The sequence below is a fragment of the Nothoprocta perdicaria genome, unplaced genomic scaffold, assembly GCF_003342845.1.
Source record: "Nothoprocta perdicaria isolate Ctin4 unplaced genomic scaffold, notPer1 scaffold_0, whole genome shotgun sequence".
Classification (NCBI taxonomy): Eukaryota; Metazoa; Chordata; class Aves; order Tinamiformes; family Tinamidae; genus Nothoprocta; species Nothoprocta perdicaria.
Window position 1 is genome coordinate 4758916 of NW_020454092.1, and position 18945 is coordinate 4777860.

An 18945-nucleotide genomic window follows, 5' to 3' on the forward strand; every position below is an offset into this window, starting at 1 on the left:
GGGTCCAGCCAGCTCTTGTCCCATCACTGCTGGGGCTGTTGGGTGCCAGGGAGGAGCACTGGTCCCTCCTTGATCATGTGAGGGCACCAGAGAGCCCAAGCTCCCTAACGCAGGCAGGTCCATGGGTGGCAGTCTGTGTGCAGCAGCCCTGTGGGCCACAGCTGTGGCACTGGTCCAGCGTGAACATTCCTAGATGAGGGTAGAGGCCGTGGGAACAAGGCACCTGCCAGCTGAGAAGGGGCTGCTCTCACCAGCACCTGCAGGCACCTGGCTTGTCACTGTAACTGCTCAATGGCACATGGAGCTGGGACACCCAAGCTTCACGGTAGCGGAGTGGGACACAGTGGTACCAGCTGGCATGGTTCTTCTTCACCACCTGGCAGGCTGAACACCGGCTGCCTCCAGCAGGGACCGGGCAGACCCCAGACCCACGGGTGCTCTGGACCACACAGTATCTGGATGTGAGAGGCATCTCAGCTCCCCAGGTCCAAGAGGAGAGAGACGCACGGCCTCTGCTGAGGGAGCAGTGAGGCAGCCGGAGCCAAGGCTGCCTCCGGCGGGGCTATGGAACAGCCTTTCGTTGGTCCAGGCAAGAGTTCGTGCGACTCACGGCAAGTTGGATGCCATCTCCAGGTGAGGTCCCTGGGAGGACGAGCAGGCATTAGCAGCCTGTCCCAGGAGAGGGGAAGGCAAGCCCCAGCTCAAACAGGCATGTGCAGCTCGTTGTACTCGTCCCGGCCATCTTCGTCAAAGTTCGGCTCCGCATCCTCAGAGTCCAACTGGGGAGAGGCAGAGACCGGCCCTTGAAGGCCACAACAGCTCCCAGTGCAGGGTCTGGAGCCCTGAACTGAGAGAATGGCATGCAGGGAGCCAAGCCCTTTGCCCACCCCTGGAACAGCAAAGATCTTTCTCTGTTTAGGCCCTTCCCCTCCCCACAGACCCCTTTTGCTGCCCCTTGACCCTCAATCTTGCTTCCCCAGCCCTATACTCTCCCTTAGGAGTGCTCTTGTTGGATCACTGGTGCCTTAGCACAGCGACTCCTCTCTCCTGCCCTGCTAGCAGCACCCAGGCACTGCTCACTTGTGGTATCCTCACTCCAGGCTGCTCTCCAGCAGGAGCCTGGAGTGTCAGCAGTGGCTCCCTAGCCCTGTGTTTAAGTGTTCCTGTGCCAAGCAACCACAGGCTCTGGTGTGCTGCTGCCTCAAGGGAAAAGGGCTATCTCAGAAGAAGGAGTCACAAACGGGGAGGAAGACAAGAGGGGAATTCCTTATCCCAGGATCCTGCTCAGCAGGATCCTTTGTGTCCATCTATCCCACACAGTATTCCCAGGTCTACGGACTCCCACAAAATCACGGGGCCATTTACTCCTGTTAAAAACCACCCTCAAACAACAGAAGGGAGAGATGAGGCCTGGCCCAGGATCTCTTGGCTGTTCCGTCCTCCAAATCTCCTCAACCTCACCACAACGTTGTAAGCAAGAGCGTGGGGACGGGTATCTGCTTACGGCTTTGAGCTCCCTGTCGTGGAAGAAGCGGGGCAGCACAAAGCGGCGCAACGGCACTGTCATGATCAGGACAAACGGGAAGGCCAGGGAGGCCACTGTAGATTTCACCACCCAGAGCAGCACAATGCAGGCCAGCTGGATGCAGGTGAAGAGATTCATTCGCCACGTCTTTACCTAGGGAGATAAATGCAGTTTAAGAACACATTATCTTCCTGTAAAGGTTAACCAAGACCCAGTCTGAGCACCGTGCCTGTCTGCTCACTACAGCAAGATGGTACTTTCCAGCACACTAGTCTTTGTGCAACCTACTAGCCCATCCATCTGGCAGTGCAGTGGCCCTCCACCCAGCCAAGCAATACATTACTCCTATAAAGAGCTGTCCTTGCAATACCTTTGCTACACACTTGTGTGTACAGCTTGTCAACACGCTACCCCAGCATCACTTCAGCTTTGTGCATGGCCTGCAGTGTCTCTTGGTGTAGCCCAGCAGCACATCACCCCTCCACATCACCCAGCCAAGCACCACTCGAGCAAAACACCACCCTCCCTCGACCTGCCTTTTCTTCCTTTGCTCATTATTAGCCAGTGCCCCCCCACTCACCTTAACAACATAGATGTGGTCAGGGTGGTGCTTGGAGGGCATGAAGATGAGAAGCAGTCGCTCATAGAGCTGGATGCCAGTGAGAGATGTAACCCCCATGTAGAGGAAGATCCCGAAGAGCACGGCCAGCGGGATCTGCCGCAGCATATTGCCCATCACGATGGACAGGCCTGCACAGAGAGCGCTCAGGGCACTGCAGGGCACGCGCCAGCCCTCTCCGCATTAGTATCCCAGCCTCCAGCCCTCTCCCGTCTCCTCTCTCTATCCAACCCAGGGCACGGGGGAAAAGTAATTGAAGAGCAGTTTAGCTGGACAGGTTGGGGGAGAAGGACTGGGGAGGAACTCCTCCTGAGGAGGAGTTACTGAGTGCTACTGGAGAGAAGCTGGCATGAAGTGTAGGTGGGGATGAACAGCAGCGAGCGGGCAGAGCAGAGGCTGGCCCTGCCAGGCAGGGCCACCACCAGGTCTGCATTTCCAGGTGTCAGCCCTGAGCTCCCACATCATTCCTTCCCCCGAGGAGATGCTCACCGACGAGGGCAGCAATCAGCACTCCTGTCACACGCTGCTCCTTCACCTCCTCGATCTTGGGCTTTTCCCCCGGCGCAATGGCCTTGCTCATGACCGTCAGGGCGTTGACGTGGGTGACGGAGCGCACAGTTGCTGCAGTCAGCCAGGGCAGCCCAAAAAGTGCACAAAGGCCCCCCATAGTGCCGATGAGCAGCAAGTCCAGGTGGAAGCCGGAGCCTTTCAGCAGCTTCCTCTCCTTCTTGCTCACAATCAGTCTGAGAGGAAAAAGGGCCTGTGTCAGTGTCAGCTCCAGCTTGGGGCACAGCATGCACCCACTGCCTGTGGCCCAGGGACAGCACTGTGGTAGGGGACAATGCTCACTCTCTGGGTAGGGCACGTAAAGGGACTACAAGGAGATGTCTGGGGAGAGGAATGGCAGCTGCTGATCTCAGATTAGAGGCTTCTCGCTGTGCTTGGCTGGGACAGGTCTCCACATACAGTATCACAGGAGGGGAGTCCAGAGGTAATGGGAAAACCTAAGAAGATGCAGCCTGAAATCACCAGGATCCTGCCCTTGTTGCCTCCTGAGATGCCAGGCCCCTTTCTGCACCAGTGGCACAGCACCCAGCCCAGCCCTGCTTGCCTGGAGGCCAGCGATGGTTGGAGTTGGCAGGGGAGCTACTCACGTAGTGATCTGTGTCTCCATGAAGATAAGAATGAAGACCAGGAGGGCAGGGATGGCAGAAGCAAACATCATCCACATCGGAAAGGTCCCACTGCTGCCCATGGGGTGAATGAACCAGCCACGCTTGTGAGGGGATGTGACAGACAGGCCAGACGGGACATTCAGCTTCTGGTAGAGCAGCCACAAAACCCAGGAGTTATTCATCAATAGGCACATGCCCGCAACCCAACAGAGCTCGAGCCCAGATTGTGGTCTCCCTGGTTTGAAGTCCTCAGATGACAGGACAGCCTGTCATCTATTACTGGACCAGGACTTTCCCATGCATAATCTCCCTCACTTTTCTTTTTTTAATCAAACAAACAAAAACAACAACAAAAACACAACAAGACAAACACATGCTCCCAATCTCTAGGGTGAGCTGGTCTCATTTCCCCTTTTGAGCTTCTGGAATTCACTTGTTTTTTGTCCAAGAGACTGAGGAAATATCTTTCCTGAGGAACCCTGTCACTATGTCAGTACTTACAGACTGTATAAAATGTTTCTTGACCTCTGCTTGGTCAAACCAAGTGTCCTGAGCAGCCTACTCTTCTTTGAGGTGGTTTTTCAGACAATATGTCTTCTCTGACACATTTTGCAATATTGTTTTTGGACCCCAGAACCAGGCACATTCTTTAAAAACGATCTCACTCTTATCACGTTCAGAGGGAATATCATGTTTGCACTGCTATCAGAGACCACACAGGCTCCCAGCTGCACATGGTCCTGACCCTGCGTTCACTACCATTTAAACTCCTGGCCCTGCACGGCTCCACTGCAGTTCTTGCTATCTGTTTGCGTGAGTACTGCAGAGAGAGTTTATGATTTGCATTTATGTTAATCAACATAAGTATGAATAATATTCCTGGAATGCTAGTACTTGAGCTTAGCTCTCTAACAAAGCATGGTTTTCTCAGAAAGCTTTGCACATATGCTGAGCAAATACCAAATTGACAATGCTGCTGATATTAATTGTAAAAGCGTATGAAAAGGATGCAGCACAGTGTCTGATTTTAATAAATTCTGATAAAACCACCCTTCTCATTAAGATTTAAATGAATAACAACAACAAAAAAAATTTGTATTGTGCTAAGCTGTGGGCGGTCTTGGTGAAAAGCTGGCCTGCTGAACAAAAACCACCTTTCACATCTCCCCAGTGTTAGTTGCAAGAAATTAAGAAATTCCCAAACTGAAAGATCTAACTATGCACATAATAATAAAGAAGGAATAAAAAGGAAATGTGACATGAGTAGGTTCAATAACACTTAAGCTTGTGCATGAACTACTGAAAAAATCACTTTTTCAGATAAAGCAATCATAATGTTTAGCAGCCTATGTTCAAGGGAAGTTTAAATACTGAAGACTAAAAACACCACAGAGTACCCCACTGCAAATATTCTATACACCACCCCTTCACTGCAAACAACAGAAGTTTATGTCTTGTTGATTGATGCCAAGCTTTTACAGTTATAAACAGGCAATTAACTGCATTGAATGTCTCAGGTCCTTTAAAGCCTACCAACAGTTGGACTATCTTGTCACGGGGACTCCAGTCCCTCTAGCCCCGGTCTCTGTCTCAATAAGACCCTAGGAACTTCACTTCATGGTGAGAGTAAGGATGAGGGGGAGCATCTCTGTGCTTCTTTACACAGTTATGATGAAGAAGCAGGCAGTACAAATTCCCAGTTGCACAAGAGCAAGCTCCAGTACAGCAGGATCACTGGTTGTACCACAGCAGAGGCCCTGAGAGCTGTGCTGACTCCTACCTGTGTGTACGTGTCTGTGATCGTGTAATCCACCAGCACCATGACCAGGATTGAGATGGGGATGCCAAAGTCTCCAATGATTCGCCGCGCCTGCAGAACAAAAGCCAAGGTGACAAGGGAGATAGGACATCCAAGGCTGTTGGATAGGGTATCCAACAGGTACATGTAGCTCTCCAGCCACTCCAGAGTGACCTGCTACTTGGTCCAACTGGTCTGCTCACTAGTTTGATCGGGTAGTGCACCAAGTATTATACAGATGTCCAAGGACAAGAGGTGTCAAAAAGAACAAGTCATAACTTTTTCCTCCTATATTCTTGTTTAACAGATTTGTATTCAGGCAAAGAAACTTTCACAAGGCCTAGAGGGTTTTTCAGCAGAGTTCAACAGAGCAGGACAGTGCAGGTGCATCAGCAGCACTCAGCTCTGCTCTACAGCCTAGGTATTTAAGAGATTGCAGGTGTTTCTCTGGGGGATAGTCCCTGATGGTATCAGCATCTCATGGCATAAGGCCAGGTTAGTTCAAACTGGTGCAAAACAAATGCTCTGGTGAATCAAGGTCTGTAGCACAAAGGGTTCTTAATATCTGGATCCCTGGAACCTCTCACCTTTCCTCCTAAGAAACGGCTGTTCTTGAACTTGCGCATAAAGAAGGCAATGAAGAAGGTGCCCAGCATGAGGATGAGGGAGAGGAGAGCTGTGTTGGGCTGCATCCTGATTCCCAGTGACATGGCATCTGTGGAGAGCATGCTGGTATTCAGGCTGCTCTGCACATTGGGTGGGTAAAACTTCAGCAGAGGATGTTCGGCGAACACCTGGATGGGTGAGAGAAGCAGGGGCGTTGTCACTGCACAGAGGGACAGGGACACTGTCACTGCTGGGGCAGGGGCATGTGGAGGTGTCCTGCTCTGCAGAGAGCTGAGGGGGCTGATGGTGGGCACAGACCATCCCAGCATCTGTCACCTCACAACCTACCCAGCTGGACAGGGCTAGGGAGAGAAAAGTGTCCCCTCTTTAATGCTTCCTGTAGGAAGAGAATGGAAGACAGATGTTAGGGGCTACCCAGCCAGCCTCTGTGGTGGCACAGGAGTCAGCTGGCCTGGCATGTGAGAGGCCAGCAAAGACACCTAGAAAAGCTGCAGCTATGCTGGCCCTGTTCCCCTGCCTCCTCTATGCTACAGCAGCACGATCCTGGGGGATCAAGAGACATGGCAGTCCATCTCCCTGCAGAAGGTTCACCTTGTAGAGTTTGTAGAAGGTCTCGTAGATAAAGATGAGGGAAATAAGGAAAGCAAAGATCTCCTGGGTGAAGGGTGAGATGTAGCGCACCAAGAAGCTTCCCTCAGCTGCCACAATAATGAAGATGAAGACGATGAGCCACAAACCAATCCACACTCGGCCTGTCAGATACTCAATGCCTTGTGTCTGGCAGAACTGCAATGAAAAGGGAAAGGAGTTACTCACAGCTCCTGTGGCTGCCTTCATCTCCTCCCCACTGACACCCCAGACTCCTAGAAAAAGGCATCCATATCTCTGCACAGAGACACTGAATTTCAGCACTGGAGTCAATGTTACAGACTTGGCATTAACATCAGCCAGCTCACAGCAAGCAGGTCTTCCCTTTTCTAGGCTTTTTAACGGTACTCACCTCACTTACTGCTCGAGCCACCTCAGGAATTATGCACCCTGTCCCATCCTTATGGAGGTGCCATTACTCAAAAACAGCTCTCTGCTGCTTCATGCACTCCAAAACACCAGCCTGTTACCCCCGTGGCAGGGCTGAGCAGCCTGCTGCCTCCTGGTGCACAGAGGTTGTGGTAACCAGGACAGGATCCCAGATAGCACCTTCTGTGCAAGGACTGTTGTCTGTGTGTGGAAGAAAGCCACAAAACATGGACATACTTCACCCTTTCACACCCCTTCTTCCTTCACAGCCTTACTAGCCATACAACCACAGATAATGCCCCTCACAGAGGCAGAGGTACCCTCAGCACATGATATCTGGACAAAGCAAACAACAGTCAGTGAGAAGGCCATGGGAGAGCAAAAAAACCAGCCTATAGTGCAATGGCATCAGAAGCGCCAAAATCTTGAGACCTCAAGCTGAAAATCTAGCTAGTAAGAAAAAAAAGTTTTAAAAACCCAGAGATGCCAGCAGCCAGAAAAAGTGAAAAGGGTTAGACCCCCTGTGCCTGGGGTTAAGGTGACACTAGGAAGCTTTTTACCATGCAGAGATTACGCTGCTTGAGAAAGAAGCATGTGCAGCCTGGCTGGTTAAGAGGCCTCTGCATTCACCCTTTGGCTCACCCTGCACAGTGAGAATAACAGGCATGGGCCATCCCAAATGAAAGATATCCTGAAGAAGGGTAGGTTCCCATACAGAGAAACCTGAATGCAGATAACAGCAGTGAAGCTGTTGCCAAAGGAAGCCCCAAGAACAAGAGAAAAAAAAAAAGGCTGCAACTCCAACTACTCATTGGTCAGGACAGGTGTAGCACAGGGCTGGAGAAAGAAGCTCCCCTCACACTCAGCATTTAAAATACCACTGTGAAACCTCGAAAGCTCAATCCAGAGGAGCCAGCAGTCCCTGCACTATGAGCTAGAAAGGGTCAGCACAGATAGGGCCAGATCAGCCGAGCTCAGGCCGGCCTGGCAGACTGCAACAACACAGTGTCTTTGAAGACCCAATGAACACAGGTAGCCCTCTTCTGTGCAGAGGCAGTGTGAGTGGGTGCAGAACGTGACACACTGCTCACAGGTACCTTGTAAAATGCTTCTTCAAACACCAGCAGGGGCCCTGAGAAGCCAATGACCAGGAGCGGCTGAGCTCCAAGCAGGGAGAAGAGGATCCCTAAAACCGAGGTGGAGATGATGAGCTCGGAAACTCCCATGAGACCCTCTGTTTTCTCTCCTGGGAAAGGGAACAAAGTGTGAATGTTAAAGCCTGGACACAGACATTGTCCCCTACTGGCAGACAGTCCGTAGATAAAGCTCCAGGTGGAGGAGCTGTATCTGTGCCATCAATTTGCTGTGTTGGGCGGACAGTGCTGAGGGAGCACAGGGAACCCTGCAGAGAGGCTCCCTGGACTCAGCCCAGGATTCCTCCAGCTGGAACAGCACTGGCTGCCTGGAGAGCACTCGGAGAGGAACTGTGAAGCAAGGCTGGAGAGGCCAAGCTGTAGGCAGGTGACAAGAATGCCACCGATGCGCAGCACTGCTGCTCTCCCCGAGCAAGCAGCACCGAAGCCCTCCCCAGCACAGGATCACACAGACACAGCCAGGGTCCCGGCGTGCAAAGAGCAGACCAGAAAGCAGGCCCATTACCTAGGAGTCCCCCGAAGGTGATGGCAGGAGAGAGAGCAGCAAAGTAGATGAAGAGAACGGCTGCGAGACACTGGCTGTGCAAGGCGTCTCTGATGTCACTGAGGTATTTGGGGTACCTGCGCTTTATGTCCCGAACCAGACCTCCAAAAAATATTCCGGTCCGTTTCAAAGGGTCGTCCTCAGCTTCCTCCTCTTCTTCATCAGCTTTCACTTCACACAGCTCTGGAAGTGCAGAGACAGCAGGGTTTGAATAAGGAAAGGCAGGGTTGTCCTTCTCCTCTGTACCCCATGGATACCTTTCTTCAGGGCCCTAATCTGGCTGGACCCCACATCTGCACATCTCCCACTTCCCCCATCTGCCATGGCTCACACTGCAGGAGGCAGGACCTGCTCACCACTCTGCCAGGCTAGTGAGAGGAAGACCCACCAGGGCAGTCAGGGCATTAGTCACAAACTCATTTGTCCAAATTGAGTGGAGAGACCTTTGGCTTCTTGGACAGCACCCTCCTTCATAGACTTTTGCTCCCTCTCCTTCCTCTTCCTCAGCAGCAATTTCTGGAAGGTGGCAATGGATTTGAGCAAGTCTTTCCCCTCCACCTCTGATGGGGGGATGACAATGCTGCAGTCCAGGAACTCATTGATAGCATTGAGAAGGTCTTGACGGTCATCTGCCATGTACGCAGCCTCGTGGAAGTGCTGGCGGGGACAAGGAAAGTGGAGAGAGAGGGAGAAGGCTCAGACCAAGACCATGCCTACCTGTCTCACAGTACCCACACTGACCCCACACTTCTCTAGCCACCACCTGCCCCACTGCTGCCACTGTGTGACCCCCACTCCTGAATCTCTGCTTTCTATCCCTCTATCCAGTGACCCACATAATCCTACATCCCTTCTCCTTCCGTTACCGATTTTCAGTGATCCTCGTGCTACTACTTTGCTCCTTCAGACCCTACTACTCCTGCCAAAGACAGAACTACCTCAGGATACCTGCCAACAGCAGACCCCACCAGACCTCAAGGTTCCCCCATGGGACTTCTTCACCTAAGGAAATCAGTTGTGTGCTTCCCAGCTAGCTAGGTTAGAGGCTGTGCTTGCCCAGCCTGTGCCACTAGCCACACTGGACCACAAAGGACTTCAGGGCTTCCCTGTCTCTGCAGCTCAGAATTAGGACTCTTCAACAGGCTAATGCCCTCCTAGTTTGGTCTGGGGCCTTTTGCCCAGAAGAGGCAATTGTCATTGAGGAAGAAGCTGGGGAGACCTAAAACACTACAAGGAAAGTTCAAGAACCAGGCCACGAGACATATGAACAAGCTGTGGGAGCGGTTCTTGAGAGACTTGATCATAAAGATGTGAAACATGGGAGAGGCAGGGGAAAGAGGGATCTACAGCATGAGAGAAGCTGTGCAACAGAAAGCCAGGCAGAAAAAGGGAGATGATTGAGACAACAAGGAAGAACTCCAAGGAGACCATGAGGGGACAGCACTACCCTACATAGTAATGGCGGTGGCCGGCGAATGGGCAGAACAGCCTGTGAAGCAGGTAGAGAACAGCTACGATCTCTGTCACACAGACTCCCTGGAGCCACAGCTTCGAATTGTAAGTGATACCCTAATACCACACTCCTCATGGCGCCAGCCACTACAGCCTGCGCCGGGGCAGCTAACTCCCCCGCTCCAGCGACAGAGCAGCAGGGACTGCCACGAGCCAGCTCAGCCCACAGACAGAGCAGCGGAGCTGCAACATGGCTCAGTACACGACTCCTGAGGAGGAATCTTTCAGCTGATGCCCACAACCCACCTGCTGTGTGTGGACATGTTAGGCCCCAGTTCAGGGACAGTTCTTTGCCAGTGTCGGGGCAGGCGGGTTTGTTACTTGGTTAATAGTTATATGGCTGCAGCCAGGATCCTATGGAACCTCTGATTCCCTCCTGTACTGGATGCATGCAACAGATGCTCAGATTATCTGTTCTTTGTCTTATTCCTTGCCAGAATGATTTTTGCTTCCCTGCGATCTAGCCAGATGAGGGACCCCTAGCAGTGTATGTCCTTCACAGAAAACCTTTCTGCTACCTCATCTCTGCTCCTGCACAGATGTGTCCTCTGCACAGACACCACAGTGAAGGGATTACACTGCAAAGCTTCAGCAAAACTACTGAGAAATTGACCCTGAGCATTGCTGGGTCTTCTCATCAGTGTGGCTTGGTCATATCATGGTCATGGATGCTTCTCAGCCTCACTTTATTAAGGCACAATCCTTCTGAGCCAAACACAACTCTTCTGCCAATCTTTGGGAACCCTTTGCTCCTGCTATCCCTTGGTCTCTCTGTCCCTGCCAGGTTGCTTGTCCTAGTCCTTTGTTTACTTGAGCATCCTACCTTGGTCTAGCCAGACTGCTCTTACAAATCCTAGCTGCTTGGGCCTATCTGTCCAACTTGAGCCTTCATGCAGCATCTCACTAGCACTTACATCTCAGGATCGACTTCTGAGGAACTAGCAAAGCTCACTTGCCTGTGCTTGCATTACCAGTGGTCAGCACCTCACCTTGTCAGACATGAGGGTGGAGATCGACCTGCCAATTTCATGGTAATCCATGTTGGCCTGGCTCGGTCCCAGCAGCACGAAGATGAATCTAACAGGAATCGGGACCTCCAAGACAGATTCCAGGAAGACGGCCTCGTTTAGTCGGACAAAGGCCATAGTTGGCTGCTCCAGAAACTGCACACAACCTACCAGGAGGCAATGTTTTGAGTGGAGTTAATCATGGAGGGGAACTGTATTGGGATGCCTTTAACAGTGGAACCTGAGTGATTCAGGAGGTTCCCATGAGTCCTTCAGCCCTGCAGTTGCCTCCAGACCATCAGTAAAGCACCAAGCTTCATGCTGACAATTGCTCAAAGCACCCTGGTCACTGATCACTCCCCAGCAACGCTACTTTTTTTAGCTCTGCCAGTTAGCCCACTCTTAATCTCTTACACATGGGCTCTACTTAAAATGTAAGGGGCTAATTTTAAACCAGAATGTTGTTTTCTATTAAGCCTTACAAAAGGAAGTCTCTTACATGTAGGCAGTTACTTTTATTAAACAAACTTCTAATCTCATGAAAGAATGAAATCAGGTTTGTTTGACACGACCTATTTCCTATAAATGTTGCTGCTTGGCAATAATTACATTCCTATCCTTCAGCTCTTTATTAATTGAATCCCATATTAGCTTTGCCATTATTTTGCTCATGAAGGATGTCAAGAAACTATAAGCACTGTATCACTGTACTTCCCTTCTTGAGCACTGACACTATTAGCTTTCTTTTCTAGTTCTAGTATTTTCCATGTACTGCCAGACTTTCCTTTTTTCAGATGAAAATGAGCCAGTTCTCTACAGATTCGTAGGTACAAATTACGTAGTTTGTTTTATGATGCCCATGTTTCATGAATGTTTTTCAGCCTCCTCAGTTCCTAACATATTGAGAAGAACTCCCGCATCCTCAGGCACACCATCCACTTCCTTCCCATATTGAACAGAAGTGTTTTTCGAATACTTCTATTTCTCTGCCATTATTACTAATTTTTCTACCATCTGTGTCCAGCAAAGAGCTGTGCTCTGTGTTAGACTAGCAAATTTGGACCATTTGATCATTATATCCGAGATACTGCCAAGAGGTCCCAGCTGTCCCAAAACACAGCCCTGTCTCAGAAATGGACAGTGTTCAGTTGTATTCAAAGTGTGTTTATGAAGCTGATCTGGTTAAGTATCAGCTTGGCTGTGCTGTCAAGCCTCTTTCCCTGACTTTTCCCATCTATTAGACAGGCAGTAACATTCACTTTGCTTGCAGTTAGCTAGGTTTGCTCAGAGTTTAATGACAGTAAAACACTGAAAAGGACTACTGTCATGGTCAGAAGGCAGTAAAACCATTGGTGACTGAGACCACCTGCCTTCATTTGTATGGAGAAATATCTCCTGGCAGTGCTATGGCTGATATCCAAGGCCTTGTCAACAGCTGGGCCCTGCTCCCACCAACGCAGAGCTCCCCAGTGCACACAGCCAAACAGCCCAAAGCAGCTGGAGGCAGAGGCCAGCACTGCAGCCTGGTGTGAGCTGTCTGGCCACAGGGCAAGGCAAGGCCCTTTGGCAGCGAGCACTAGGGAATTAGTCCCTTGGGCACCACCTGTCTATTTCTGCTCTGCAGAGTGGGATATTTCAATGAGCATGACCAGAGTTTTTGATTAAGCTCGGCCACAGTTCCCCGCATCAGTGTCTATCAATCTTTTCACACTCATTACTTGTAAATTTGAGGGGGAAAAATGCCCAGGCACCTTTACGTCTACTACAAATAAAAAGTGCACTGCTAACAAAGTAAAGGGCACACAGGGCTCCTTCCCCACTTAAATTTGGGGAACATGTGCCAAATACACCTCAAGATGGAGAGCACACACAGCCAGGCCAGGACCATGGTCTGAACTGGCCTCTTTGGGTGCTAAGGGAGGTCTATGTGCTGTCTCTTACCCACAAGGACCACTGTGGCCTCTGCATCTTCAGGAATCTTCTCCATCAGCTTCAGATATTTGCGATGTCCTTCAGAATTATGGAGATGTAGGTTTTTCTGCTAGAGAAGAATACAAAAGACTAAGATTTGAGTCCCCTTGCCTTGGTTTACCTACATAGCTGTGTACCCACTAGCATATCTGTGCCTGAGACTTGTCTGTGTGCCGGTCACCCACTTCCTTGCTTTGCTAGCATGGCATCCACATAGCAAAGGTCATTCTGCAAGCATGGGAGTCATTGCTCTTATTGCATGTTCAAGCAGACCTTTAAATAAAATGTACAGCTAAAATTAGGTCCTGAAATCATAATACAATGACCTGATTTCCAGTGCTCCGAGTGATCCTGAATTGCTCAGCCCTTGCAAGAATGAGGCTTTTGCAAAGGAGCCCAGATGTGGGTCTAAAGGGTTGCAGTGCACCACTGGAAGCAACAGGCTGTCCCTGGTGGGGAATGATGTGATAAAAGGGAAAGGCAGCCCCTCATGTCATCCTCACCTCTTTGCATTCGGTCTCATTAGCCTTGGGATCAGCCATCTCGATGCGCTCCTCCCCCATGAGAGGCACACAGGTGTCTGTGGCGTGGTTGTGGTGGTGGTTCCCCACGATGGAGTTCATGCTGGAGCTGGAGTGGTTCCTCGGGAAGAACCCCTCCTTCTCATCATTCGGGTGGCTGAGAGAGAGAGCAGAGGCTGTGAGTGGCCCTGCAGGACCTGCTGGGTAGCCACCATCCCTGAGCTCAGCTTCAGTCAACCTTTCCTTAATTTGCAAAGACCTTCCACCTCATAGACAGCCTGGTGCCCTTCCCATCCTTGCCAGTATCTCTCCCCAGGCCCAGCCCTCATTGCCCTCTCTCTGCCCAGCTCTGTGGAGCTGCCCACAGTCCTCATCTCACCCCTCAAGGTCCTTATTATCCTGCTCTTGCCAGAATCCCTGCCCCTTCCCTCCACTGGCCTGGATCCCTAGCCCCACCACTCTGCTTGCAGTGTTCTCACCATTCATTCCTCATTCTCACCATGGGGTACAGCTTGCTTTCTTTCCAATCTCCTTTGCTATCTGGGTCTAAAAGACAACCACTACATCTCTTGCACCCCTTGGCTGTGGCTCACCTACCTGTGCTTGAGCAGAAGCGCACGCAGCACATTGGCTCGGTCCTCTGCTCTGATCTGGTCGGAGATGATCATGGTCTCCACCATGAGGTGAGCGATGCCAGGCAGCGTGGTCTGCTCCAGGTCGAGGAGGACGGCGCCTGCCAGCAAGAGGGAAGAGCCTTGCTTCTAGTGTGCAGCACTCCCCAACTGCACGTGGGTGCTCTGGGGAGACAGCCATCCAGCAAAAACCCTGCAAGCTCTAGGTCCTCAACCTACACCCCTTGGGCCTTCTTGCTCCACCTCTGTAGCCAGTCCCAGAATGGAAACAGAGGGCAGGACTTGTCCCAGCCAGCTACGGCGGGAGTCCTTCCCTGTGCAGCCTCGCCAGGGCAGTTTTGGTCTGCGCTCTCCAGAAAGCCATGTGTGTCTGGGGAAGCTGGGAGCCAGGCTCTGTTTGGGGTGTTCTCCTGACTCCTTAAGACACAGGGACGCCTGGAAACAGGCCCACAACTAGAACTGCACTTTGAGGACACCATCCATGGCAGACAGCCGGGTCCCTCTTGCTTATTCTCTCTTTCTGGACCCATAAATCTTGTGATTTCTTCTGCACTGTAGCCTAGTTTCAGCAGGGATAAGAATGGTTCCAACCCAGAATACTCTATAGCCTAATAGCTCAGGCACTGTCCTTGCGGGAAGAACAGATTCAGACAATCTCAGGTGAAAAATGCCTCAAGTCCAGGTGTCTTACACCTTCAGTATAGCTGAAGTTGTGCCTGCTGACCCAGGCACAACCGGGGGGTCACAGCCACAGTGTGATGGACAGCAGTAAAGCAGAGCAAGGAGCCAAGGACATCCTCATACTAATCCACTCCCCTAGTCAAAAATAAAAATGTTGCAGGATGCTCTGTCTTTGCAGGACCTACAGGGAGCCTGGAGAGACATGCTATTGGAGCATCTTTAGAGAAGGGCAGCTTCTATTTTTAAAGAAAGCTTCTTTCTTTAAAGAAAGAAAGAAGCTGTCCAGGAAAACCTGCCCCAGAGCAGGACACAAATTAGGGCCCACAGCACAAAATGGTTCCTGACTCACCATGGGCGATTGTCTTCCTGAGCTCCAAGAGGCTACGGAAGGACAGTGAAGCCACATGGGGTTTCCCCCACCTCGCTGTGTCCTCCTCCACGTCCTCCTCAAACTTGATCCAGCGGGCTGTCTCCCGCCAGTGCATCTCCTGGTTCTTATCCACCACCAGCTCATTCAGCTCCACAAACACCTAGCAGAAATTTGGGAGAGGACATGAGACTTCACCCAATACACACAGCTCTGCAACCAGTACGTGGACCATAGCCTATTCTCCAGGTGCTGCCTGGTCAAAAACACTGTCCTAGCTAACCAGAGGTTTAATAATGTGGATTGACAAAAGAGAATGATGCAGGGCTCTTGACCAAACTATGACAATTTTGCCCCTTGTTTGCTTTTTGCTAGAATAGAATTCCTGCCCAAATCTCCCATGTGAACTTTCTTATGAGAGTTGGTGGCACTACTGTGCTGCCAATTTCCATAAGAGCATCATTTCTGTGATAATTTTATCTTCCCTAAGATTGAAGCTTTGTGATTTCAGAGAAATCCTAGCTTTTGCTGAAAAACTACACTTCAGTCCTCCTGAACAAGAGCTTGAAAATGTCACCTCCAAGGTCATGTAAATAATTCATTCTATTGAACCCACATTTATCATCTTATAAAGTGACTGTTTCTAATCCTGATTTATGGTTTGTGAACAAGTGTTGGAACAAGATAACACAATGGTACCTCATGGGGCTTTCTATCTAACTTCTTCTTCTTCTTCTTTTTCTTGACAGATGGAGTTGCTGCTAACTTTTTGCTGGTCCTGGTGATCTGGCTGCGAGAGGGTTTCTTCATCAGATGCCGCCTCACACCAGGGTTATCTTCAAAACGGTGGCCTGAAGACACAGAAAAGAAGAAAAGATCACCAGTGTCTCTAGTGGAAATACAGTGACAGGCAGGAAAACACCTCCGAGTCTACCCTTCTCTCACAGGCTTACACTAGCATGGACTGTGGACAGCTGGACTACTCACCATCTTCCTTCAGACTTTTGAAGATCCTTCTGGATTCACCTTCCTACCTTCAGCTGCTCCTGACATCTGAGAGTTAATTCCTTTAAGAAAGATCCATTCCATGCTGTGCGTACACTGAAGCATCACTCCAAAAAGCTTTTATTTGCAGTACATGAGTAAGAGGCTCATAAACTTTCCCTGTGATCCCTCAACAAAAGCAACCCGTAGCTTTGCCCACACAGCTCTGCACCCCAACAGCACAGGGAAGCATCAGGCTGGGGCTGATTTCTACCACTGGAGGAAGGGCTAGTGCTCGGTGAATATAAATGGCAGTGAAGGGCAAGGATGAAGAGCAGCAGTTTGCTGCTGCTCTGGGAGACACACAGATATATCAATGGTTATTTTATTTAATTGTGTGATGAGACAGTAGCATAACAATGCAAGACCCGGGGGCTGACATGGAGGCTCCATGGCTAATTCCAGTTCTCGCTGTTTCTAGGTGCTCCCCATTGCTGCTGCAATGTCTGCATTAGAGTTTGGCTGTACTGAAGGCTCCTGAAGAGAGGCAGCTGAGGTTGCATCACAGACCTACCACCAACCTGCCAGTGCTGGCCAACACCCACCAAAACCTGGCCACCACTGCACCAGCCACATTCACAATGGCAAAGAGATGGCACCTGGCACTGGCCTGACACAGAGAGTGCCCAGTTCCCCTGGACACTGCCTAGAGGCAATGAAGGGTGGGCTCCATCAGGTAGATCAGAAGAGCTGCAGGTCTTAGGGTGTGAAAAGCGGTGAAAAGCACTGAGCTTGAAGGCCAAGTGCTCCCTGAAGTTGCAGGAACTTGTCAGTGCACCTTCGGCATGGGAAAACATGGTCCAGCATCAGACCAGGCACACCATGATCTTGCTCCTTGGAAATCTGGGTCACTAAATTAAATATACAATGAATCAATACTGAGCCTTGGGGGATTTTCCCCCATTGGCTGCCCTCCTGATATGTGTCCTGCTGATAGCTGGACTCGTCCCTGCTCCACTTACTGTGCTGCAATGTCAATAGGAACCAATAACTGCCCACTGCTACAAACGTTTGGCTGCTGGTATTCTGGGAGCTGTGCACGTGTGGCCTCTTCCTCAGGCTTTGGCACGCTTTCTTTATTCCAGTGTGCACTGCAGTCACTTCATCACACTCAGGATGGATTTGTGCACAAAATAAATAAGTTGCCAAACTGATGATCTTGGTATCTGGCAGCTTTGCTCCAGTCTCGACAACTTCTGATTCAGAATTCTGCTCAGGTTCATTCTCACGAGGTCACTCACACACACACACACGTGTTCAGCCTGAGCACCTGAATGGCTGCAGCACCTACAGAATGAAAGCAGCAGAGTTCCCTGGGGGTGTCTCCAGCGGCTTCCAGGCTCGCGGGCAGGGGATCTCCACGCTGCTGGGAAGCAGGGACCTGGCTGTGCAGAAGTGTGGCCAGGCAGAAAGATGCTCCCAATTTTTCTTTTAAGACATGGAATCCCACCCTGCTTTTCCAACCAGATGGAAGGGCCTTTTAAAGCTGCAGCTAGGCCAGATTCTGAGAGTCCACCTGCCTGGCAGGTTCAACAACCACCACGTATGCCCCGCTGCTGCCCTCATGGACTGGCTCCCACTGGGTACCAGTGCAGACCAGGGCAGGCCTGGGTGTGTTTTGACCTCCAAGAAAACCTGGTTCTGAGGCTGAGAATGAGCTCTGTGGCACAGATCAGCAATCCAGCAAGCGGGATCAAGGCAGCTTTCTTAGATGCTGTCTGCACACACACTAGGCCATGCTGGGCCATGCATTGAGAATAGGGACAGAAATGACAAGACTAAAGACCTGCCCTCGCCCATCTTTCCATCATTTAGACAGCAGCATGTACTGGCTAGAGGAAAACCCTGAACAAGGTGGATCTTGGGGATGCAACCCTGAACACTTGGCACAGAATCCAAATCTGGCTTGGTGGTGCCAAGTTCAAGCTAAGAGGGACCCCAGCTCATTCCTGCTCCTAATCCAAGCACCCCTCATGCTTCTAGCTCTAAGAAGCAGTGTAAAGAGACCAGCTCAGGTCCAACAAGAGCTCTGTTCTGCATGAAAGCTGAGAAATTCCTTCTGGACCTGAGCTGGTTCTGGTCTCTGTGGGCAGTTGAACAGCCAACACTGGTGGGATATGAGCAAGCTCTGCACAGAACTGACTCACTCATCTCTGCCATCTCTCTGCTCGATTAATCCATAGTGTGGCTATATCATGCAGGAATAATTAAGAATTGACTGTACAGTGCATCCCATTACTACATTTAATGCTACAGGTGCTTGAAATCAATGAACAAATTAACTGCTGGCAAGTGAAATTTCCCTGCTTTCTAAGAGATATGTAAGACAAGCCTTAGGAACAGCCTGCCGCTTCTCCCTTCCCACAGTAGCCATCCATCCTGCTCCCGCGTGAACTTGGGGCAATCTCTCACCATTTGAGTGCACAGGTTGCTCATCCCTAGCAGCTGAGAGGGACCTGTTTGCTCCAGGTTTGTATTTCAAACTTTGCTTATATTACTTTGCTATGACTTTACACTAACAAGCAGCAAACCCAGCCAGGAAGAAATCCCTAAATCCCTGCTTGCTGGGTCCCATGCACGCCCAAAGACAGCACTTCTGGGGCGGCTGAGGGGGACAACGTTGTGCTGCGTTTGGGGGCACAGCAAGTTCAATGTTGAGCTTGAGGTGATGCAGGGAAGCTGTGGCCGAGCCCGAAGCTGCACCAGGAGCCCCCAAGCACACGGCACAAGCCTGTGTCACACGCTGCCTCC

The 18945-nt window shown here is 50.7% G+C and overlaps 1 protein-coding gene across 1 annotated transcript in view; it reads right to left on the reverse strand.

Annotated features, from left to right (window-relative positions):
• Positions 1-641: 641 nt before the first annotated feature.
• The window catches only part of SLC4A3 (solute carrier family 4 member 3), a 31976-nt gene continuing 13672 nt past the window's right edge, over positions 642-18945 (reverse strand). Inside the window, exons 7-23 of the mRNA XM_026053441.1 lie at positions 15850-16001; positions 15133-15313; positions 14068-14203; positions 13453-13627; positions 12920-13016; positions 10961-11145; positions 8903-9116; positions 8421-8642; positions 7859-8007; positions 6336-6530; positions 5705-5911; positions 5100-5189; positions 3299-3465; positions 2634-2887; positions 2106-2275; positions 1505-1678; positions 642-779 (exon numbers count right to left, since the gene is read on the reverse strand). Coding sequence (XP_025909226.1) covers positions 702-779; positions 1505-1678; positions 2106-2275; positions 2634-2887; positions 3299-3465; positions 5100-5189; positions 5705-5911; positions 6336-6530; positions 7859-8007; positions 8421-8642; positions 8903-9116; positions 10961-11145; positions 12920-13016; positions 13453-13627; positions 14068-14203; positions 15133-15313; positions 15850-16001 — 2846 coding nt within the window. The 3' untranslated portion in view covers positions 642-701. The remainder of the gene's footprint in view (positions 780-1504; positions 1679-2105; positions 2276-2633; positions 2888-3298; positions 3466-5099; positions 5190-5704; positions 5912-6335; positions 6531-7858; positions 8008-8420; positions 8643-8902; positions 9117-10960; positions 11146-12919; positions 13017-13452; positions 13628-14067; positions 14204-15132; positions 15314-15849; positions 16002-18945) is intronic.